Here is a 23,350-nt window from a genome sequence, read left to right as displayed (position 1 = left end):
GAGACAGATATGTTCTGTATGGATTTAACAGCAGCAGGTCAGTAACAGATATGTTCTGTATGGATTTAACAGCAGCAGTTCAGAGACAGATATGTTCTGTATGGATTTAACAGCAGCAGGTCAGTAACAGATATGTTCTGTATGGATTTAACAGCAGCAGGTCAGTGACAGATATGTTCTGTATGGATTTAACAGCAGCAGGTCAGAGACAGATATGTTCTGTATGGATTTAACAGCAGCAGGTCAGTAACAGATATGTTCTGTATGGATTTAACAGCAGCAGGTCAGAGACAGATATGTTCTGTATGGATTTAACAGCAGCAGGTCGAGACAGATATGTTCTGTATGGATTTAACAGCAGCAGGTCAGTGACAGATATGTTCTGTATAGATTTAACAGCAGCAGGTCGAGACAGATATGTTCTGTATGGATTTAACAGCAGCAGGTCGAGACAGATATGTTCTGTATAGATTTAACAGCAGCAGGTCAGTAACAGATATGTTCTGTATGGATTTAACAGCAGCAGGTCAGAGACAGATATGTTCTGTATGGATTTAACAGCAGCAGGTCAGTAACAGATATGTTCTGTATAGATTTAACAGCAGCAGGTCAGAGACAGATATGTTCTGTATAGATTTAACAGCAGCAGGTCAGTGACATATATGTTCTGTATGGAACAGCAGCAGGTCAGAGACAGATATGTTCTGTATGGATTTAACAGCAGCAGGTCAGAGACAGATATGTTCTGTATGGATTTAACAGCAGCAGGTCAGAGACAGATATGTTCTGTATAGATTTAACAGCAGCAGGTCAGATACAGATATGTTCTGTATGGATTTAACAGCAGCAGGTCAGAGACATATATGTTCTGTATGGATTTAACAGCAGCAGGTCAGAGACAGATAAGATCAACCACTTTTCCTGTGTCTAAATGATGACATTGATTACTCTCCATTTTAAGTTTTAAGAGTTTTAATGCTGAATTCCATAAGTCTACTGTGGCTCAATGTGAGCTTGAGATTGTTTTTTGTTCATTTTGTTTTTTTTCTCAGCTACATTCCATTGTTGGGCTGTTTAGATGACTTTTCAATGTGTGGCTCCTTGTGAGGGCCTCTATTGCCTCACCTTTGTAGGCTGTATAATTGTTGATTGTATAAACAGTAGTTCTCCCTGTCAGCTTGGGATTGTGATTCCTGCTACTACCTCTAGTCTGTGGGCAGTGTTTTCAGCACTGCTCCCACTTGCAGTGCATTTACTGCATTCTGTGTCTCTCTCTTTCTCTCTCTTTTTTTTTGGGTAACCAATTTGTGTTTTCAAACTTTATTATGGACCTTCTTTACTTTGTATAACATCCATCACCATTACATTACTTGGTTTATTACATTTTTGATCAAGGTAAGTGCAGATTTTACTACATTTTCATGATATTATGATGTTATTGAGTGCTACAGTCCTCAGTCACTCTTACAGCTGGGTGCTGGAGACTCTGCTCTCTGCCTGTGGTACTGACCTCTGCAAACACAAATGTTTAATATCATCATTAGTTCTAGTACACACTGTTACTGTTTCTGTCCATCTGGAGTTTTTCATAAGGAGAACAGCTGCTTCTGTTCTGATCCTAATCTGCACTTTAACAATCAAGTCAATTTATTACATTAGTAGATTATAAAGCTAGTTTGCTGGGACTCCAGCCTGGTGTTGTGTTGTGTTGTGTTGTGTTGTGTTGTGTTGTGTTGTGTTGTGTTGTGTTGTGTTGTGTTGTGTCGTGTTGTGTTGTGTTGTGTGTGTAAGGCCTGTGTGTGTTCTGGGCGGTTCCCAGAAGCACACTCCTCAAGTTTGAAGTCAATGGGATGAACGGTCCATGAGGTAAACCACTTTTTGTGTTGCCAGTAGGTGGCGCTATGCTGAATTGCACAAAATCTGTTGGTGAGTTAGCTTTTTGCCTTGCTTTTCCTGTCTTTTAAAGTGATACTGCTATATAGTTGTGGTTAGGGTTATGTAGGCTAGTTTTTTCTCTGTCTGTAAATCATAGAGTGAAACTAGAGTAGTTTAAAGCTGCTAATTGCTCTCAGCTGACATCAGGTGAGCAGCTGTTGTGAACGACCGATTGATTGTGTAGGCGGACCTTGGAGCCCCTGTTGAACCAGTATTTCTTAGCATAGCCAGTCTACAGCGGCAGCTGTAAGCTGCAGCCTCTGGGCACCAAGACTCGGGAGTCCATCGAGGGTAGGCCAGAGAATAGGGCTTTGTGTTACTTCTATTTTACTAACTACCTACTCTTCTACCCATGTGTCTTTCCCCCATCCCCGTTATAACATCAGCCCATAGACGCCGTAGATATGGCAGCTTCAGATGTAGTAACCCTTGTAATTTTTCCTACCCAAAGCGCACAAGTAGTCCCTTTACTATTACTGCAGGACTCTGGAACTGTCAGTCAGCTGTTAAGAAGACTGACACCATCTCAGCTCATGCTCTATCTCAATCCCTCCACTTTCTAGCTCTCACAGAGACCTGGATCATACCTGAGAATACTGCTACTCCAGCCACACTCTCTGTGGCTTACTCTTTCTCCCAAACCCCCAGAGCCTATGGGCGTGGCGGAGGCACTGGTCTCCTCATTTCACCAAAATGGACCTACACTGTCACTCATCTCTCTCATCTCTCTATATCCTCTTTTGAGTCCCATGCAGTTGCTGTTTCCCTACCTGTCAAGCTCAATATTGTGGTGATCTCCCGCCCGCCTGGTCCGCTTGGTAACTTCCTTGATGAGATGGATACCCTCCTCTCCGTCTTTCCTGAGGATGGCACTCCACTCATTCTTCTGGGGGACTTCAACATACAGGCGGTAACCCTGAAATCCCCCCTCTTCCTTAACTTCTTCTCATCCTTCGATCTCTCCCTCTATCTCCACCCACTCATAAAGCAGGGAACCTGCTTGACCTGGTCTTCACCCAATCCTGCTGCACTTCCAAACTCACTGTCACTCCTCTCCCTGTATCTGATCATCACTTTATGGTCCCACTTGCAGTGCATTTACTGCATTCTGTGTCTCTCTCTTTTTTGTGGGTAACCACTTTTTGTTATTAAACTTTATTATGGATCTTCTTTACTTTGTATAACATCCATCATGTATTTATGCCTTATTGTTCACAATGATTGTTGATGCAGGTTCTCTGTGAGACACAGGTGTGTCTGGGAGGTCTACTCACTGATGGCTGAGTGATGTCACTATATATATATATATATATATATATATATATGTGTGTGTATGCATTGTTGTGTTGGGCCTCTACCCTGATGAAGGCTCTGCTGAGCTGAAACACGTACTGTAGGTCCCTGTTTGAACTTTGTTAGCCGTGCCACAATAAAGGCTTTTTCATGATTACTTCTCAAACAGTTGTTGCCTTGGATTTTCTCCAAGTTCTCCTGCTCTCCACTCCTTTTTTACCTGCAAGGATCCCACTTCAACTTTTGACTCAACTTATTACATTATTGGGGTCTATTATGTTGAAAGGTATTACATTATCAGTAAAATATTATTACAATATCAGCCAGGACATTTTACTACATTATTGGTGAAGTTATTACATTACTTGGTTTATTACATTTTTGATCAAGTTAAGTGCAGATGTTACTACATTTTTATGATATTATGATGTTATTGAGTGCTACAGTCCTCTTACTTTGTGTCTGGGGGTCCAGGTTCATTACTGAACTTTGGAGGTGTGCCTTTAGAGTGGTCACTCTTACAGCTGGGTGCTGGAGACTCTGCTCTCTGCCTGTGGTACTGACCTCTGCAAACACAAATGTTTGATACATATCATCATTAGTTCTAGTAAAGACAGACAACAATGGATGTGACGTCACACTGTCACTGTTTCTGCCCATCTGGAGTTTTAGGGTTTATTAAATTTTGTATCAAGTTAAGTGCAGATTTTACTACATCTTCCAGATATTATTATGTTATTGAGTGCTACAGTCCTCTTACTTTGTGTCTGGGGGTCCAGGTTCATTACTGAACTCTGGAGGGTTGACTTTAGAGCGATCACTCTTACAGCTGGGTGCTGGAGACTCTGCTCTGCCCTGCCCTGCCCCCATCTTCTGGACTCGAGTCAGTCTGAAACACACACACACACACACACACACACACACACACACACACACACGCCTGTTAATCACCTTATTTTAAAATATTATATTTATTTATTTATATGTCTCTCTGTCGGTTGGTGTGTCAACAAAAAGTTCACCACCCTTTAGCGGCCACATTTTTCACCCTTGGAGGCCAATATTTTGCATGGATGGAGGTCAAGTATGTGTGAAGGTGTGTGTTTGTGTTTATGCCAATTTGATAAAAGGGGGTTGAAATGCAGTGTGGCAGAGGATGGGCTGCCCTCACCATCCTGCATTTCACATAGTTGCATAAATGCTAACTATGCTGGCTGGGAAGAACGGGAGGATTTCCCTCATGTTGACCCATTGGCCACACATCTATGACAGACACCACCTGAATGTATTGTATTGATGATGTTAGTCCCCTAGTAGCCATTTCATTGTAGTGAACTTTTTTAAACTTGACCTCACTGTATACAATGAGCTATTGTGACCTCTAGAATAATCACAACTTCAGTTGAGAGTTTTAAAAGACAGCTTAAAACTTACCTTTTTTTATATTGTGCCTATGGTGTGATTACACTGTGTAACCACGTATAGCAGCCCTTACTGGTTTGCACTTTTAATTTAGCATGTTACACATATATATATTTGGGATATGCTTAGTTATGCCTGATCTGTTTATCTTCATGCTTTGATGAGGTATCATGTCTGTGTTTACCTTGTATACTGTTTGTAGTTGTTCTCCTATTATATTGCATTATGTTTTATTTGTATTTTCTTATTGTACAGCACTTTGTGATAGGTGCTATATAAATAAAGTTTTACTTACTTACTCCTTGATGGTTAGGGAGGAGACAGTGAGGATGATCATTCTTCTGAGACTCTTTTACCCCTTCCAAATGCTCCCTATATTCCCAACCATTTTTGATTTACTCAAAAAGATGATTTCATGACATTTGGCAAGGAAAATGAAAGATAGGGTGGATTTTGTTGTTCCCAACATCAAAGTTTATTACTGGGCAGCCGCAGCACAACTTATTAAATCACTAGTTGTATGGATGTCAGATGAATGGCCCAATATTGAAAAATCGTCTTCTATCTCGGTCCCGCTAAGAGACTGTCCGATATTTACGTGGGGTGGGTTGGGGGTAAAATATGATATATATTATTTAATCAGTCGGTAGTGTAGCCACAGATTCCCTGCCTACCAACACAAGGGTCACAGGTTCGCGCCCTCGTGTTACCTCCGGCTTGGTCAGCATCCATACAGGCACGTTTGGCTGGTGTCTGCGTGTGGGAAGCCGGAATGAGGGTATGTGTCCTGGTCGATGCACTAGCGCCTCCTCTGGTTGGTCAGGGCGCCTGTTCGAGGCAGAAGGGAACTGATGGGAATAGTGTGATCCTTACACATGCTACGTCCTGTGCATGTCCGATTTTGGGCACGACACTCCGTTGGGTTCTCTGCAGTGCATCCTCCAAGTTTGAAGACGATCGGATGAACGGTTCACGAGATAAACCAATTTTTATGTTGCCAGTAGGTGGCACTATGACTATGCACCTGTCCGAAATTGGGCGCCGCATTCCATCAGGTTCCCAGCAGCGCACTTCCCAAGTTTGAAGTCGATCGGATGAACGGTTCTCGAGAGAAAAAAATAATTTTGTGTTACCAGTAGGTGGTGCTATGACAATGCATGTGTTCAAACCGCACATAATTTGTCAATGCAGTCTGTCTGGTCCCTAGCAGCACACTCTCCAAGTTTGAAGTCGATCGGATGAACGGTTCTCGAGATAAACCACCTTCTGTGTTGATAGTAGGTGGTGCTATGACTATGAGCATGTCCCAAATTGGACACTGCACTCTAGAGATGCGCGGGTCACCCAGAACCCGTCGGGTCCCGTGGGCTGGCCCGCCCCACGGGCGGTCTGGGGGCCGGCGGTGCGGGCGGGGCAGGCTCAGAATGTGACAAAGCAACATTATTAAGTAATTTAGTCAGAGCAGTGAAACACACAGAGTAACCCTTTATAAAGACGTGAACTCTCTCTCACACATACACACAATCAGCGAGTCTGAAGCCGTCTGCAGTGCACCTGCTGCACTAGTAAAGAAACGCTTCAAATGAGGTAGCCTATGTGCTCTCAAAACAAACATTTTGGAAGGATTATTCGCTGTAATTATTATTTGAAGTGTCCATAAAACGAATGCCACCGCATATTTTCTGTGTGGACTCGACTGTGATCTACTTGTCAACTTTACTGCAACGTGAGTAGGCTGTGAACAATTGAGAGCGCATGAGGTAATTGAAAGAAATGGGAAAGAATAAGAACTGTTTCTGTAGCCTACCTCTACCTGCTACCTCCATTTGAAGACCTTGGATTAATTGAAGAAAGTTCAAGTTCAAGTTCAAGTTGACTTTATTATGTCCCCGAAGAGCAATTGGTTTTGCAGCATAGCCATACATACAAAAAGTGCAATTGACGTATACAATACAATACAAGGGTGGTAACCTGAGTACAGAGGGCTAGAAGGCCAAACAACAAGAAGTCTTCACCGACCAACCTGTATGTGCAAAATTACAATATACGCTGAACTCGGTAGCATCTGCTACAGCGATAAAAACAATAGGATTTAAGACCAAAATAGAAGATAAAGGATCAGAAACGATAAAAAGATAAAAAGATAAAAAGATAAAAAGATAAAAGTATAAAAATATAAAAGAATGAAACGAGGGGTGGCATTGTGCCAAAAATGAGGCAGTCAAAATAGTGGTCGCACCGTCGTCAATCACTGTGGGTGATTTAATTTACAAGTGGCATTCAAGTCATATCTGACTAGTTTTAAATGTATTTCTCCCCACAAAAGTTTGATAGCCTATCAGTCAGTCAGGTCCTATCCACTCCGCAGTGTGGACGCACAGTCACACAACACTGCCTGCCTCAAATTGCTGCCTTACACAATAGAATTGGCCGCATCACGTTAGCGACAAATCTGGAGACTTCCATGCCGTTTTAACGGAGTCCATTCCGACAACGAGGGGTGGCAATGTGCCAAAAATGAGCGCGGTTGATTTGATTGATTGATCACTAGGCCTATGTCTCACTTTTTCTGACATGGATCAGCAGCGCAGCAGTTTTTGCCCTTGCCGTTTTTGGGACCCTGTTTGGGAGCGTACAGGTCCTTACTCTCCTTCTTGCCCGGCCTGGTAGCCGCTCTTTGTGTCTTTCTGCAGCCGGTGTCTGATGACCACCACGACCACGATGACCAAGATGACACCCGCGACGCCCGCCATGCTGCCCCAGAGGATGTTGCTGCGCTGGGCGAGGGCGTAGTTGGGGTCTCCGGCGATGTCCCGGTCCAGGGGCGTGTAGAGGCTGTGCCCCACCAGGGACTCGATGAGGGTGACGTTGCCGATGGTGTCGTTAACGAAGATGTGGACGAGCGCGGTGGTGTGGCGGGGAGGCTTGCCCTTGTCGCTGACCCGCACCACCAGGCGGTGCAGTCCGTTGTGCTTGCGGGTGAACTCCTGGGCCAGCGTGATCTCCCCACTGCTGGGCGAGATGTGGAACAGCTCATGCGGATTTCCGCCCGTGATCGTGTAGACCAGCTCGGCGTTGGGTCCCGAGTCCATGTCCTCCGCCTCCACCACCTCCACGCTGGTCTCAGGGGCGGTGCCGGGCGGTAGGAACTTGTAGGTGGAGTTAGCAGGCTTGGTGACATAGGGGGCGTTGTCGTTCTCATCAAGGACATTGATGGTCACACCCACCCAGGAGGAACGATGCGGGTCGCCCGCATCCATGGCTTTCAGGCGGAAGGTGTACATGCTTTCCTTCTCACGGTCGAAGGAGATCCTGGACAAGATGGTCCCCGTGCCGTTCTCGATGACGAACTTGCCATTGTCCGGTTCCACGTACAGCCTCACCCGGGCGTTCTCACCCTTATCGGCATCTGTGACGGTGACCACGCCCACGGGATTGAGTGGAGGCATGTTCTCGATGACTGAGAAGCTGTATAAACTTAGCATAAACTTGGGCTCGTTGTCGTTGCGGTCCAGAACGTTGACCACGACTGTAGCGATGCCAGTCTTGCTTGGAACACCTTTGTCTGCTGCCGCTACATGGAACTCAAAGCGTTCTGTATCTTCACGATCCAGCAGGTTTTTCACACGAACCTCCCCGCTGTTGGTGTCGATCTCAAAGAGCTGGGCGGCTGATCTCTCGACGATGCTATAGGACAGCTCCGCGTTGGTACCGCTGTCTGCGTCACTCGCCACTACATCCAGCACCTTGTCCCCTGGCTGGTTGCCCTCTGCAAAGTCCACCTCGAGCATGGCCGGGGAAAAGTTTGGCGTGTTGTCATTCATGTCGGTGACCTGAACTTTGAGGGAGTTGGTGCTAGAGAGGGCAGGGTTCCCAGAATCCACAGCAACAATCTCGATCCTGTAATCCTTCACGCGCTCGTAGTCCAGCAAGGTGGTGGTCTGCAGGAAGTACTGCCTCTTGCGGTCGTTGGCCGACTCGCTGGCGGGTCGGAGCTGAAACGGCACGTCGCCTGCGACCACGCACGTCACCACCGCATTCTCCCCCTCGTCACGGTCCGACACCTGCACCAGAGCCACCGGCGTGCCGATGGGCATGTCCTCGGAGATGTTGGCCACGCCGTCGTGGTGCGTCACCAAGCCGATGCCACGGATCTCAATGGCCGGCGCGTTGTCATTCTGGTCCCTGATCGTGTTGCTGCGCTGGGCGAGGGCGTAGTTGGGGTCTCCGGCGATGTCCAGGCCCAGGGGCGTGTAGAGGCTGTGCCCCACCAGGGACTCGATGAGGGCGACGTTGCCGATGGTGTCGTTAACGAAGATGTGGACGAGCGCGGTGGTGTGGCGGGGAGGCTTGCCCTTGTCGCTGACCCGCACCACCAGGCGGTGCAGTCCATTGTGCTTGCGGGTGACCTCCTGGGCCAGCGTGATCTCCCCACTGCTGGGCGAGATGTGGAACAGCCCATGCGGATTTCCGCCCGTGATCGTGTAGACCAGCTCGGCGTTGGGTCCCGAGTCCATGTCCTCCGCCTCCACCACCTCCACGCTGGTCTCAGGGGCGGTGCCGGGCGGTAGGAACTTGTAGGTGGAGTTAGCAGGCTTGGTGACATAGGGGGCGTTGTCGTTCTCATCAAGGACATTGATGGTCACACCCACCCAGGAGGAATGAGGCGGGTCGCCTGCATCCATGGCCTTCAGGCGGAAGGTGTACATGCTTTCCTTCTCACGGTCGAAGGAGATCCTGGACAAGATGGTCCCCGTGCCGTTCTGGATGACGAACTTGCCATTGTCCGGTTCCACGTACAGCCTCACCCGGGCGTTCTCTCCCTTATCGGCATCTGTGACGGTGACCACGCCCACGGGATTGAGTGGAGGCATGTTCTCGATGACTGAGAAGCTGTATAAACTTAGCATAAACTTGGGCTCGTTGTCGTTGCGGTCCAGAACGTTGACCACGACTGTAGCGGTGCCAGTCTTGCTTGGAACACCTTTGTCTGCTGCCGCTACATGGAACTCAAAGCGTTCTGTATCTTCACGATCCAGCAGGTTTTTCACACGAACCTCCCCGCTGTTGGTGTCGATCTCGAAGAGCTGGGCGGCTGATCTCTCGACGATGCTATAGGACAGCTCCGCGTTGGTACCGCTGTCTGCGTCACTCGCCACTACATCCAGCACCTTGTCCCCTGGCTGGTTGCCCTCTGCAAAGTCCACCTCGAGCATGGCCGGGGAAAAGTTTGGCGTGTTGTCATTCATGTCGGTGACCTGAACTTTGAGGGAGTTGGTGCTAGAGAGGGCAGGGTTCCCAGAATCCACAGCAACAATCTCGATCCTGTAATCCTTCACGCGCTCGTAGTCCAGCAAGGTGGTGGTCTGCAGGAAGTACTGCCTCTTGCGGTCGTTGGCCGACTCGCTGGCGGGTCGGAGCTGAAACGGCACGTCGGCTGCGACCACGCACGTCACCACCGCATTCTCCCCCTCGTCACGGTCCGACACCTGCACCAGAGCCACCGGCGTGCCAATGGGCATGTCCTCGGAGATGTTGGCCACGCCGTCGTGGTGCGTCACCAAGCCGATGCCACGGATCTCAATGGCCGGTGCGTTGTCATTCTGGTCCCTGATCGTGTTGCTGCGCTGGGCGAGGGCGTAGTTGGGGTCTCCGGCGATGTCCAGGCCCAGGGGCGTGTAGAGGCTGTGCCCCACCAGGGACTCGATGAGGGCGACGTTGCCGATGGTGTCGTTAACGAAGATGTGGACGAGCGCGGTGGTGTGGCGGGGAGGCTTGCCCTTGTCGCTGACCCGCACCACCAGGCGGTGCAGTCCGTTGTGCTTGCGGGTGAACTCCTGGGCCAGCGTGATCTCCCCACTGCTGGGCGAGATGTGGAACAGCCCATGCGGATTTCCGCCCGTGATCGTGTAGACCAGCTCGGCGTTGGGTCCCGAGTCCATGTCCTCCGCCTCCACCACCTCCACGCTGGTCTCAGGGGCGGTGCCGGGCGGTAGGAACTTGTAGGTGGAGTTAGCAGGCTTGGTGACATAGGGGGCGTTGTCGTTCTCATCAAGGACATTGATGGTCACACCCACCCAGGAGGAATGAGGCGGGTCGCCTGCATCCATGGCCTTCAGGCGGAAGGTGTACATGCTTTCCTTCTCACGGTCGAAGGAGATCCTGGACAAGATGGTCCCCGTGCCGTTCTGGATGACGAACTTGCCATTGTCCGGTTCCACGTACAGCCTCACCCGGGCGTTCTCTCCCTTATCGGCATCTGTGACGGTGACCACGCCCACGGGATTGAGTGGAGGCATGTTCTCGATGACTGAGAAGCTGTATAAACTTAGCATAAACTTGGGCTCGTTGTCGTTGCGGTCCAGAACGTTGACCACGACTGTAGCGGTGCCAGTCTTGCTTGGAACACCTTTGTCTGCTGCCGCTACATGGAACTCAAAGCGTTCTGTATCTTCACGATCCAGCAGGTTTTTCACACGAACCTCCCCGCTGTTGGTGTCGATCTCGAAGAGCTGGGCGGCTGATCTCTCGACGATGCTATAGGACAGCTCCGCGTTGGTACCGCTGTCTGCGTCACTCGCCACTACATCCAGCACCTTGTCCCCTGGCTGGTTGCCCTCTGCAAAGTCCACCTCGAGCATGGCCGGGGAAAAGTTTGGCGTGTTGTCATTCATGTCGGTGACCTGAACTTTGAGGGAGTTGGTGCTAGAGAGGGCAGGGTTCCCAGAATCCACAGCAACAATCTCGATCCTGTAATCCTTCACGCGCTCGTAGTCCAGCAAGGTGGTGGTCTGCAGGAAGTACTGCCTCTTGCGGTCGTTGGCCGACTCGCTGGCGGGTCGGAGCTGAAACGGCACGTCGGCTGCGACCACGCACGTCACCACCGCATTCTCCCCCTCGTCACGGTCCGACACCTGCACCAGAGCCACCGGCGTGCCAATGGGCATGTCCTCGGAGATGTTGGCCACGCCGTCGTGGTGCGTCACCAAGCCGATGCCACGGATCTCAATGGCCGGCGCGTTGTCATTCTGGTCCCTGATCGTGTTGCTGCGCTGGGCGAGGGCGTAGTTGGGGTCTCCGGCGATGTCCAGGCCCAGGGGCGTGTAGAGGCTGTGCCCCACCAGGGACTCGATGAGGGCGACGTTGCCGATGGTGTCGTTAACGAAGATGTGGACGAGCGCGGTGGTGTGGCGGGGAGGCTTGCCCTTGTCGCTGACCCGCACCACCAGGCGGTGCAGTCCGTTGTGCTTGCGGGTGAACTCCTGGGCCAGCGTGATCTCCCCACTGCTGGGCGAGATGTGGAACAGCCCATGCGGATTTCCGCCCGTGATCGTGTAGACCAGCTCGGCGTTGGGTCCCGAGTCCATGTCCTCCGCCTCCACCACCTCCACGCTGGTCTCAGGGGCGGTGCCGGGCGGTAGGAACTTGTAGGTGGAGTTAGCAGGCTTGGTGACATAGGGGGCGTTGTCGTTCTCATCAAGGACATTGATGGTCACACCCACCCAGGAGGAACGAGGCGGGTCGCCCGCATCCATGGCCTTCAGGCGGAAGGTGTACATGCTTTCCTTCTCACGGTCGAAGGAGATCCTGGACAAGATGGTCCCCGTGCCGTTCTGGATGACGAACTTGCCATTGTCCGGTTCCACGTACAGCCTCACCCGGGCGTTCTCTCCCTTATCGGCATCTGTGACGGTGACCACGCCCACGGGATTGAGTGGAGGCATGTTCTCGATGACTGAGAAGCTGTATAAACTTAGCATAAACTTGGGCTCGTTGTCGTTGCGGTCCAGAACGTTGACCACGACTGTAGCGGTGCCAGTCTTGCTTGGAACACCTTTGTCTGCTGCCGCTACATGGAACTCAAAGCGTTCTGTATCTTCACGATCCAGCAGGTTTTTCACACGAACCTCCCCGCTGTTGGTGTCGATCTCGAAGAGCTGGGCGGCTGATCTCTCGACGATGCTATAGGACAGCTCCGCGTTGGTACCGCTGTCTGCGTCACTCGCCACTACATCCAGCACCTTGTCCCCTGGCTGGTTGCCCTCTGCAAAGTCCACCTCGAGCATGGCCGGGGAAAAGTTTGGCGTGTTGTCATTCATGTCGGTGACCTGAACTTTGAGGGAGTTGGTGCTAGAGAGGGCAGGGTTCCCAGAATCCACAGCAACAATCTCGATCCTGTAATCCTTCACGCGCTCGTAGTCCAGCAAGGTGGTGGTCTGCAGGAAGTACTGCCTCTTGCGGTCGTTGGCCGACTCGCTGGCGGGTCGGAGCTGAAACGGCACGTCGGCTGCGACCACGCACGTCACCACCGCATTCTCCCCCTCGTCACGGTCCGACACCTGCACCAGAGCCACCGGCGTGCCAATGGGCATGTCCTCGGAGATGTTGGCCACGCCGTCGTGGTGCGTCACCAAGCCGATGCCACGGATCTCAATGGCCGGCGCGTTGTCATTCTGGTCCCTGATCGTGTTGCTGCGCTGGGCGAGGGCGTAGTTGGGGTCTCCGGCGATGTCCAGGCCCAGGGGCGTGTAGAGGCTGTGCCCCACCAGGGACTCGATGAGGGCGACGTTGCCGATGGTGTCGTTAACGAAGATGTGGACGAGCGCGGTGGTGTGGCGGGGAGGCTTGCCCTTGTCGCTGACCCGCACCACCAGGCGGTGCAGTCCGTTGTGCTTGCGGGTGAACTCCTGGGCCAGCGTGATCTCCCCACTGCTGGGCGAGATGTGGAACAGCCCATGCGGATTTCCGCCCGTGATCGTGTAGACCAGCTCGGCGTTGGGTCCCGAGTCCATGTCCTCCGCCTCCACCACCTCCACGCTGGTCTCAGGGGCGGTGCCGGGCGGTAGGAACTTGTAGGTGGAGTTAGCAGGCTTGGTGACATAGGGGGCGTTGTCGTTCTCATCAAGGACATTGATGGTCACACCCACCCAGGAGGAACGAGGCGGGTCGCCCGCATCCATGGCCTTCAGGCGGAAGGTGTACATGCTTTCCTTCTCACGGTCGAAGGAGATCCTGGACAAGATGGTCCCCGTGCCGTTCTGGATGACGAACTTGCCATTGTCCGGTTCCACGTACAGCCTCACCCGGGCGTTCTCTCCCTTATCGGCATCTGTGACGGTGACCACGCCCACGGGATTGAGTGGAGGCATGTTCTCGATGACTGAGAAGCTGTATAAACTTAGCATAAACTTGGGCTCGTTGTCGTTGCGGTCCAGAACGTTGACCACGACTGTAGCGGTGCCAGTCTTGCTTGGAACACCTTTGTCTGCTGCCGCTACATGGAACTCAAAGCGTTCTGTATCTTCACGATCCAGCAGGTTTTTCACACGAACCTCCCCGCTGTTGGTGTCGATCTCGAAGAGCTGGGCGGCTGATCTCTCGACGATGCTATAGGACAGCTCCGCGTTGGTACCGCTGTCTGCGTCACTCGCCACTACATCCAGCACCTTGTCCCCTGGCTGGTTGCCCTCTGCAAAGTCCACCTCGAGCATGGCCGGGGAAAAGTTTGGCGTGTTGTCATTCATGTCGGTGACCTGAACTTTGAGGGAGTTGGTGCTAGAGAGGGCAGGGTTCCCAGAATCCACAGCAACAATCTCGATCCTGTAATCCTTCACGCGCTCGTAGTCCAGCAAGGTGGTGGTCTGCAGGAAGTACTGCCTCTTGCGGTCGTTGGCTGACTCGCTGGCGGGTCGGAGCTGAAACGGCACGTCGCCTGCGACCACGCACGTCACCACCGCATTCTCCCCCTCGTCACGGTCCGACACCTGCACCAGAGCCACCGGCGTGCCGATGGGCATGTCCTCGGAGATGTTGGCCACGCCGTCGTGGTGCGTCACCAAGCTGATGCCACGGATCTCAATGGCCGGCGCGTTGTCATTCTGGTCCCTGATCGTGTTGCTGCGCTGGGCGAGGGCGTAGTTGGGGTCTCCGGCGATGTCCAGGCCCAGGGGCGTGTAGAGGCTGTGCCCCACCAGGGACTCGATGAGGGCGATGTTGCCGATGGTGTCGTTAACGAAGATGTGGACGAGCGCGGTGGTGTGGCGGGGAGGCTTGCCCTTGTCGCTGACCCGCACCACCAGGCGGTGCAGTCCGTTGTGCTTGCGGGTGAACTCCTGGGCCAGCGTGATCTCCCCACTGCTGGGCGAGATGTGGAACAGCCCATGCGGATTTCCGCCCGTGATCGTGTAGACCAGCTCGGCGTTGGTTCCCGAGTCCATGTCCTCCGCCTCCACCACCTCCACGCTGGTCTCAGGGGCGGTGCCGGGCGGTAGGAACTTGTAGGTGGAGTTAGCAGGCTTGGTGACATAGGGGGCGTTGTCGTTCTCATCAAGGACATTGATGGTCACACCCACCCAGGAGGAACGAGGCGGGTCGCCCGCATCCATGGCCTTCAGGCGGAAGGTGTACATGCTTTCCTTCTCACGGTCGAAGGAGATCCTGGACAAGATGGTCCCCGTGCCGTTCTGGATGACGAACTTGCCATTGTCCGGTTCCACGTACAGCCTCACCCGGGCGTTCTCTCCCTTATCGGCATCTGTGACGGTGACCACGCCCACGGGATTGAGTGGAGGCATGTTCTCGATGACTGAGAAGCTGTATAAACTTAGCATAAACTTGGGCTCGTTGTCGTTGCGGTCCAGAACGTTGACCACGACTGTAGCGGTGCCAGTCTTGCTTGGAACACCTTTGTCTGCTGCCGCTACATGGAACTCAAAGCGTTCTGTATCTTCACGATCCAGCAGGTTTTTCACACGAACCTCCCCGCTGTTGGTGTCGATCTCGAAGAGCTGGGCGGCTGATCTCTCGACGATGCTATAGGACAGCTCCGCGTTGGTACCGCTGTCTGCGTCACTCGCCACTACATCCAGCACCTTGTCCCCTGGCTGGTTGCCCTCTGCAAAGTCCACCTCGAGCATGGCCGGGGAAAAGTTTGGCGTGTTGTCATTCATGTCGGTGACCTGAACTTTGAGGGAGTTGGTGCTAGAGAGGGCAGGGTTCCCAGAATCCACAGCAACAATCTCGATCCTGTAATCCTTCACGCGCTCGTAGTCCAGCAAGGTGGTGGTCTGCAGGAAGTACTGCCTCTTGCGGTCGTTGGCCGACTCGCTGGCGGGTCGGAGCTGAAACGGCACGTCGCCTGCGACCACGCACGTCACCACCGCATTCTCCCCCTCGTCACGGTCCGACACCTGCACCAGAGCCACCGGCGTGCCGATGGGCATGTCCTCGGAGATGTTGGCCACACCGTCGTGGTGCGTCACCAAGCCGATGCCACGGATCTCAATGGCCGGCGCGTTGTCATTCTGGTCCCTGATCGTGATGGTCACCAGGACCTTGGAGGTCTTGGAGTTGGGCCTGCGGTCCCTGGCGACCACAAAGAACTTGAGGAAGCTCTCGTCCTCGCGGTCCACCAGCCCCTTCACGTAGATGATACCGGTCGAGCGGTCGATGCGGAGAAGCCTCTGGACCGTTTCGGACGCCTGGTGGAGGCTGTAGTCGATCTCACCGTTGGTCCCCATGTCGGCGTCGTTGGCTCTGACCTACAATGAGAAGACAAGACTGAGGTTTCAGAGCCAATCAGTGTTCTGTGCTACATGCATGCTTTCCCAAAAAGGGGATATGTAATAAGCTTCATTTTATTTTAGTCTAACACATTAGGTAGGTTAGGTAGGTACCTTTATTAATCCCCAAGGGTTAATTCCTCTCACTCATATTCTAACTCCCAACAGATTTCAGTAGCGAGTTCTATAGAAGTCTATTGGACTACCCTGCATGTTGTGCGAGTTCTATAGAAGTCTATTGGACTACCCAATAGAAACTTCTCCTACATTGGTCACAGTGGTAGGGCTTCTCTCCAGTGTGAATGCGTTGATGTGTTCTTAGGTTACCTAAGTGACTGAAGGGCGGCTTTAGCTCAGGAGGTAGAGCGGGTCGGCCAATGACCCAAGGGTTGGCGGTTCGATCCCCGCTCCCTCCCAGCTGTTATTCGTTGTGTCCCTGGGCAAGACACTTAACCCTCCTTGCCTCGTATGATTGATATGAATGTAGACATGAATGGTATGATTGGTATGATTGGTATGAATGTAGACATGAATGATGATGGTGGTTCGGAGGGACCGTTGAGCGCCAATGTGTGGCTGCCACGCTTCTGAACCACCGGTATGATTGGTGTGAACGAATAATCATCCTGTGTCAGCGCTTTGAGCCTTGGAAAGGCGCTATATAAATCCAATGATTATTATTATTATTATTACCCTGCATGTTGTGAAAGTTCTATAGAAGTCTATTGGACTACCCTGCATGTTGTGCGAGTTCTATAGAAGTCTAAAGAAAAAATAGACCAAGGCACTCTTCTAATAATTAAAAAAGCTTTAATAGATCAAGATTCAAGATTCAATAGTTTTATTGCCATATCAACCAAAATTGATTGGAATTTGTCTTGGCATGCTCAAACAGACAAAACAATCACAGTAACAGACCATGAGAGACAGACAATACAACTACACATCTGCTGCAATGTATAAAAAGTAGGAACATGCAATCAAAAACAACTGCAAAATGCAAAACAGTATGCAATACAGTGTACAGTGCAGGGTAGGCACAGGCGGTGCAAGTGCACTAATGCAAGTGCACAATGCATTAAAGTGTCTAGTGCATTAAAAGACCAGGGGGTAAAATTAAATTGGGGTGGTGAACTGAACTGAGGAGGAGTTAAGGGCCCTCACTGCTTCAGGGTACGAGCTGTTATGCAGACGAGTGGTTCTGCATTTGATGCTGCGTACCCTTCTTCCCGAAGGAAGGGGGGCAAAGAGAGCATTGGCTGGATGGGAGGGGTCCCTTATTATCTTCAGCCCTAGCTTCAATATGCGCTCGTTATAAATATCGCATATTCTCGGCAAATCCTTACCTATGATCTTCGATGCCGTTTTCACGACCCTGTTCAGCTCTTCTCTGTCTTCAGCTGAACAGTTACCAAACCAAACTGTGATAGAGAATGTGAGCACACTCTCTATCATAGCTCGGTAGAAGTGACACATCCCTATCTTTGAGACTTTGAATTTCCTGAGTTGCCTCAGGAAGAACAAACGTTGGTGGGCTTTCTTTACGATAAGGCTCACATTGACGTTCCATTTAAGAGAAGAGGAAATCGTGGTCCCCAGGAATTTGAAACTTTCCACCTTCTCAACAGCCTGATCATTTATGATTAAAGGCTGGAGTTCAGCTTTATTTTTGCGGAAATCCACAATCATCTCCTTGGTTTTGGAGATGTTGAGGGTTAAAGCCCCAATCAGTAAGATTTTTGAATTTTTTTACTGTAATATAAGGGCTTTTTAGTCATATGACATGGTAGATTGACTGTTAATAGGGAGACCCTCATCTTTATTTATCCCACACCGCCCTCCATTGGCCAGCACTGGGACTAAGCAGTTTGCTGTCAGCGTCCCGTGTCAATAAAATAGAAAAAAGAAAAGCATGCGCGCATGCGCTGTACAGCGTAAGCGCTGTGTTCATGAAAACGAGGAAGTAACTCGATTCGGATTTGCTACGAAAATGATGTTTCACAGAACTATGGATTATTATTTCATCACGTGGTGAGTACCCGATGTCACAACATGTACATAGAGCTTCTGGCGCTGTGTTTTGTTGACTTTGAACGGCGATATCGTTATCGATACTAATGCACGCAGAGGGCGCAGTTGGAAAACTTACTGATTGGGGCTTTAAGTTGTTCTGAGCACACCACTCGACAAGTGAGGAGACTTCTGCTCTGTAAGCTGTTTCATCATTACAGGAGATCAGACCTGTCACGGTGGTGTCATCCGCAAATTTAAATATTTTGACTAAGTCGGAAAGCGAGATGCAGTCGTTGGTATAAAATAAATAAAGTAAAGAGGACAAAACACAACCCTGGGGAGCACCCAAGCTAATAGCAGTGGCTTGGGTAGCCTGTTATTGACTCTGACCACTTGTGACCTGTTGGTCAGAAAGTCAAATATCCAATCACACATGGACTTGTTAACGCCCATCTGAAGGAGTTTGTCGCACAGCCTAGCTGGTATTATATTATTAAAAGCTGAACTAAAATCAATAAACAAAATGCGTGCATAAGTAGAATTGGCCTCAAGGTGCTGCAGGATGGAATGGATACAGAGGGATACAGCATCCTCTACAGACCTCTTCTTCCTATATGCAAATTGAAACGAATCAAGTGTCACATTAGACAGTTACTTGGCTACTAGCTTTTCAAATACCTTCATAATTACAGAAGTCAAAGCCACAGGTCTGTAATCGTTTAAACAGCTAACATTTGTTTTCTTTGGTACAGGAACAATTATAGCTGATTTAAAACAAGCAGGGACTTTACACACATTAAGGGACAAATTAAAAATGTCAGTAAAAACCAGAGACAATTCGTCTGCGCACCACTTGATAGTGGCTGCAGAAACCAGGTCGGGACCAGCTGCCTTTCTAGAGTTCTGACGTTTTAGCAGATTCCTAACTTCATGTTCCTCTATCAGGAACGGAGGATCTAGAGGCACAGTAGAGCTGGAGAAGCTAGAATCAGCCATAGGCTGAGCCTCAAATCTACAGTAGAACTCATTTAACTTGTTAGGGAGTGAGGGGTCGTCGTCTAGGACGGCATGATTAGTTTTATAATTTGTGATTTGTTTTAGGCTATGCCAGACTCCCTTACTGTCGTTGGCATTTAGTTTAGATTCTAGTTTGGCCTTATAGCTGGCTTTAGCCTTCTTAACTGCGTTTTCAAATTTATACTTGGCAATTTTATATTGGGCCGTGTCCCTGGACTGAAAAGCCTTCTTTCTCTCTAGGTAAAGTAGTTTAATCTCCTTGCTAAACCACGGTTTGTTGTTACTATAGACAGACACAGTCTTAGAGGGAATGCAGATATCTTCCACAAAGTGGATATATGAGGTCACAGCATCAGAGTATTCATCTAGATCATTGTCTTTAAAAACAGACCAGTCTGTGGAGTCAAAACAGTCCTTTAGGCAGTCGCGTGCTTCATCTGACCATTGTTTCACAGTTCTTTTAGTTGGTTTAACGGCTTTCAGTTTTTGACGGTACCTGGGAATGAGGAAGACGGTGTTGTGTTGTTGGTGTTGTGTTGTGGTGACTGACCCAATGGCGGCCACGCTACAGAATGGTAAGCGTCGGGGATGACACAGTAGCAGTGGTCTAATGTCTTGTCTCCTCTGGTGGCGACGCAAATTTGTTGCCTGTATTTGGGGAGTGACTTCTTCACGTTCACATGATTAAAATCTCCTAATAATAAAACCACTGAGTCCGGGTTAGAGTTCTCCACTGCCGTGATTTGCATTGCCAGCTGCTTGCAGGCGTCCTTAGCTCCGGCGCTGGGGGGAATGTAGGCCGCGACCAGGATAACTGAGGCAAAGTCTCTCGGTAAATAAAAGGGCCTGCATCTGACAAATAGCGTCTCAAGCTCCGGAGAGCAGGACCGAGATAGAATGGTTGAATCAGAACACCATCTCTGGTTGATATAAAAGCAGACTCCGCCACCTTTTTTCTTCATAGAGTCCTCCGTACGATCGGCTCGGAGAAGGGAGAAGCCAGGTAGAGAGACTCCAGAGTCTGGTATGTTCTCATCCAGCCATGTTTCGGTAAAACAGAGCACCAAGCTGTCAGCGTCACGCTTGGCACGGATAAGAGTGGCCAATTCGTCCTGTTTGTTGACCAAGGAACGGACGTTAGACAGGATTATGCTGGGAAGCGGAGAGCGATGTTTCCTCTGTCGTAGTCGTACCAGGACACCTCCACGCTTCCCTCTTCTCCTCGGTGGACGCTTGTGGCTGTGCTGGTTAGCACAGCCACTGTTAGCATAGCAGCTGTTGGTATTTGCGGCTACGTCCTGTCATGGCAAATTATTGATCGAAAGCTTATTGATTGATTGTAGGGCTGGCACGGATCAGAAAACCCACGGATCGGATCGCGTGACGGATTTTGAGCCACGGATCACGGATTTTTCGGATCAGCAAAAAAATATATATATCAGATTTTTTCTCTCAAAATTAGATTTTCGATTAGATTTTTTTAATACTATTATAATTATCTAACCATTTGTTGCCCTGCACAGCTCAAAAAATATTTTTTTCTCATAAGTGACACAATGTATGCTTTTACTCTGAAGGCAGAACGACCCAACTTCCTGTTTTAGGTGGCACTGCTATGCCTAACTTCGTGGCTGTTGCTTGCACCAGTCACATGACACGGGTACAGACCTACAGACCAGACCAGGTCAGTCTGGAAATATAACGTTGATGCTACGTTAAGCTACTCAGTGGCCCCACGTGTTGTTTTGTTGTTATGTGTCCTAAGGCAACATTTCACCGTCCGGTGATAATGTGTTTGTGAAACGTGTGCGCGCGCGTGTGTGTGTGTGTGTGTGTGTGTGTGTGTGTGTTGTGGCTCTCGTTATCTTGTGCAGCGCGCAACACGCTGATCGCATTCCTGTGCTTTTTCAGAGGTGTTGAAATAAGTTTGTGTGACTCTGTCTTTAGTAGCCACTAGCCACAGCCTTCAGACATACTTTACAGCAGCGACAAGGGATGAGGAAGCTCAATTGTGCTTGCCATGATTATGCCTGTCTGTGTCTGGCTGCGCTGGGCGTTCTCATACACTAACATTAAACGTTAAATGAAACGAAAGGGGGGGGGGGGGTCCGCGGACTATTGATGTTCCGAACCGCGTTCCGAACCGTGGGGGCTGATCCGTACGGGTCACGGATTATCCGTGATCCGTGCCAGCCCTAATTGATTGATTATTAATTATGGCAATTCCATGCTGTATTTTGTGAACTGTGTTCTTCACCAATTGCAGAAGATTGCTGTACAGAATATTCCTGTGAGAACATGTGTCTTGTTTTGGGAAGTGTCTGTGGGAATAGACAATTGTTATGTCTTTTGTGAACATCAGATTAGAAGTTGGAAGAATGGAAACTTACTAGAGTGCATGGGACTTCTAGACAGCAGTGGAAAAGTAGTGCCCTCCACGATGGGGGGCGGGCATCATTGGTTTCAGTATATGATGTGATGTAAACAATAATTCGGGGCTCTTGCATTGAAAATGTAGTCAAGAGGAGACCTCTCTGCAGAGAGATAATTGTGGAATAAAACCTCCTAAGAACATTTAAAACGGATATCTCATTATTGATGAACCAGCAGGGCATTGCAGCAAATTTTGCCACCACACTTGGGGGCTCGTATACGGGATCTCACGTGTGGGATGCGGACCTCTGGCATGTCGACTGGTGATAACCTCCTGTCAGAGTTGGACCTGAAACCTTGCTTAATTCTAAGAGAGCAGGGGTCGACATGCGGAGGAATGTAGCCCAGCGCTGTGATCTGCGGAACCTGGTGAGGCAAATACACACTGAATGCAATGTTGATTGATCAGTTTTATGTCAAATTGAGTAGCTGTGAAATTTAGAATAATGTTATACAATTGGTTCTAAAAATAGACAATTGTAACTGCTAAAAGCTACAGGTCTGGGGGATGTGTGTGCGTGTAAAACGGATGTAACCACTGCCTTAGTCAAAATAGGATTGTCTAGAAGAGAGTGGTGTGGGGTCCTGGGGATGCTCGCGTGAGATAATATTAGATAAAACTCACTATTGCCGTTTCGGATATACTCATCGCCTTGGATAACGGATCCAGAAGAGGGTGAGGCGTTGCGTTAGGTTAGAGTGCACGTGTAAGGGAGCTTACTAGAGCCGACTCGTTTTGGGCAAGGTTTAGAGAAAAAAACCGGCCTGTTTGATCGACGGACAAACAGTAAGACGCGGGTTGAAAGGTATTACTTTAGCGTCTAAAACTGCAGTATAAAGGGGTAAAGCAACACATACCCAGACCTGAGTTTTGCGAAAGGAGGTATAAATTATATGTAGTTATAATAAAAGGGATACAATTACAAATTCAAAGCATTGGGAAAATTCTTACCATTCATTTGCAAAAAGTTGTTTTCAAAAGGTCTTTTTCCTTTGAAAAAAAAAAAAAAAAAAGGGAGAGTGTGGGTGAAACTGAGCAGTGAGGCTCATTGAGGAAGAAAAAATGAGAAAAATGAATGAAAAATGAATGGGAAATGACTGAGAAATGAATGAGAAATTTCTGAATGAGAAAAATGAGAGGGAGAAAAATCACAAATTAAACTTTTTGTTTTGGGGCTTAAACAGGGGCTAAACGTTCAAATTAAACTTTTTGTTGTAGTAGTAGTAGTAGTTATTTATTGAACAGAAATAACAAGCATACAAACGCATACAGTTCAACTCTGTCAATGGGACAGGCACAAGAAAGCTCAAGAGCTTGTTTCCATTGTGGTCCCAGAAGTGTGAGTGCATAGGTCAGTGCATGACAATGTGTGCAGATGTAAGCCTGTGTGCAAAACATAAAACATAAAGATAACAATACATACATTCACATTTTACAAGACAAGACCATTTTTAAAGCATTTTAAGATTATACAAGGTCAATCTAAGACCATTTTGTATAAAACCATTTTTTTAAACCCTTTTTAAAATTTGTCAAGGAATCTATTGCTTTCAGTGCTGATGGTAGAGCATTCCATTGAACTGCGGCAGAGTATAAAAATGAATTTTTCCCCATGTTGGTTCTGAATTTAATGGGAACCAAATCCGTGGAACTCCCCCTGGTGGAGTACCTGTGT

At 49.4% G+C, this 23,350-nt stretch overlaps 1 protein-coding gene across 1 annotated transcript in view; it reads right to left on the bottom strand.

Moving 5' to 3' along the window:
• Positions 1-6,529: 6,529 nt before the first annotated feature.
• The window catches only part of LOC310800769 (protocadherin Fat 4-like), a 50,662-nt gene continuing 33,841 nt past the window's right edge, over positions 6,530-23,350 (bottom strand). The window contains 2 exon segments of the mRNA XM_083664696.1: positions 6,530-7,309; positions 7,311-16,190. Of these exon segments, the coding sequence (XP_083520822.1) occupies positions 7,211-7,309; positions 7,311-16,190 (8,979 nt within the window). The 3' untranslated portion in view covers positions 6,530-7,210.

This window comes from Poromitra crassiceps (genome assembly GCF_964638095.1).
Source record: "Poromitra crassiceps genome assembly, contig: HAP1_SCAFFOLD_60, whole genome shotgun sequence".
Lineage (NCBI taxonomy): Eukaryota > Metazoa > Chordata > Actinopteri > Beryciformes > Melamphaidae > Poromitra > Poromitra crassiceps.
The sequence above is the reverse complement of the archived record's forward strand: the minus strand, read 5'-3'. Positions and strand labels throughout refer to the sequence as shown.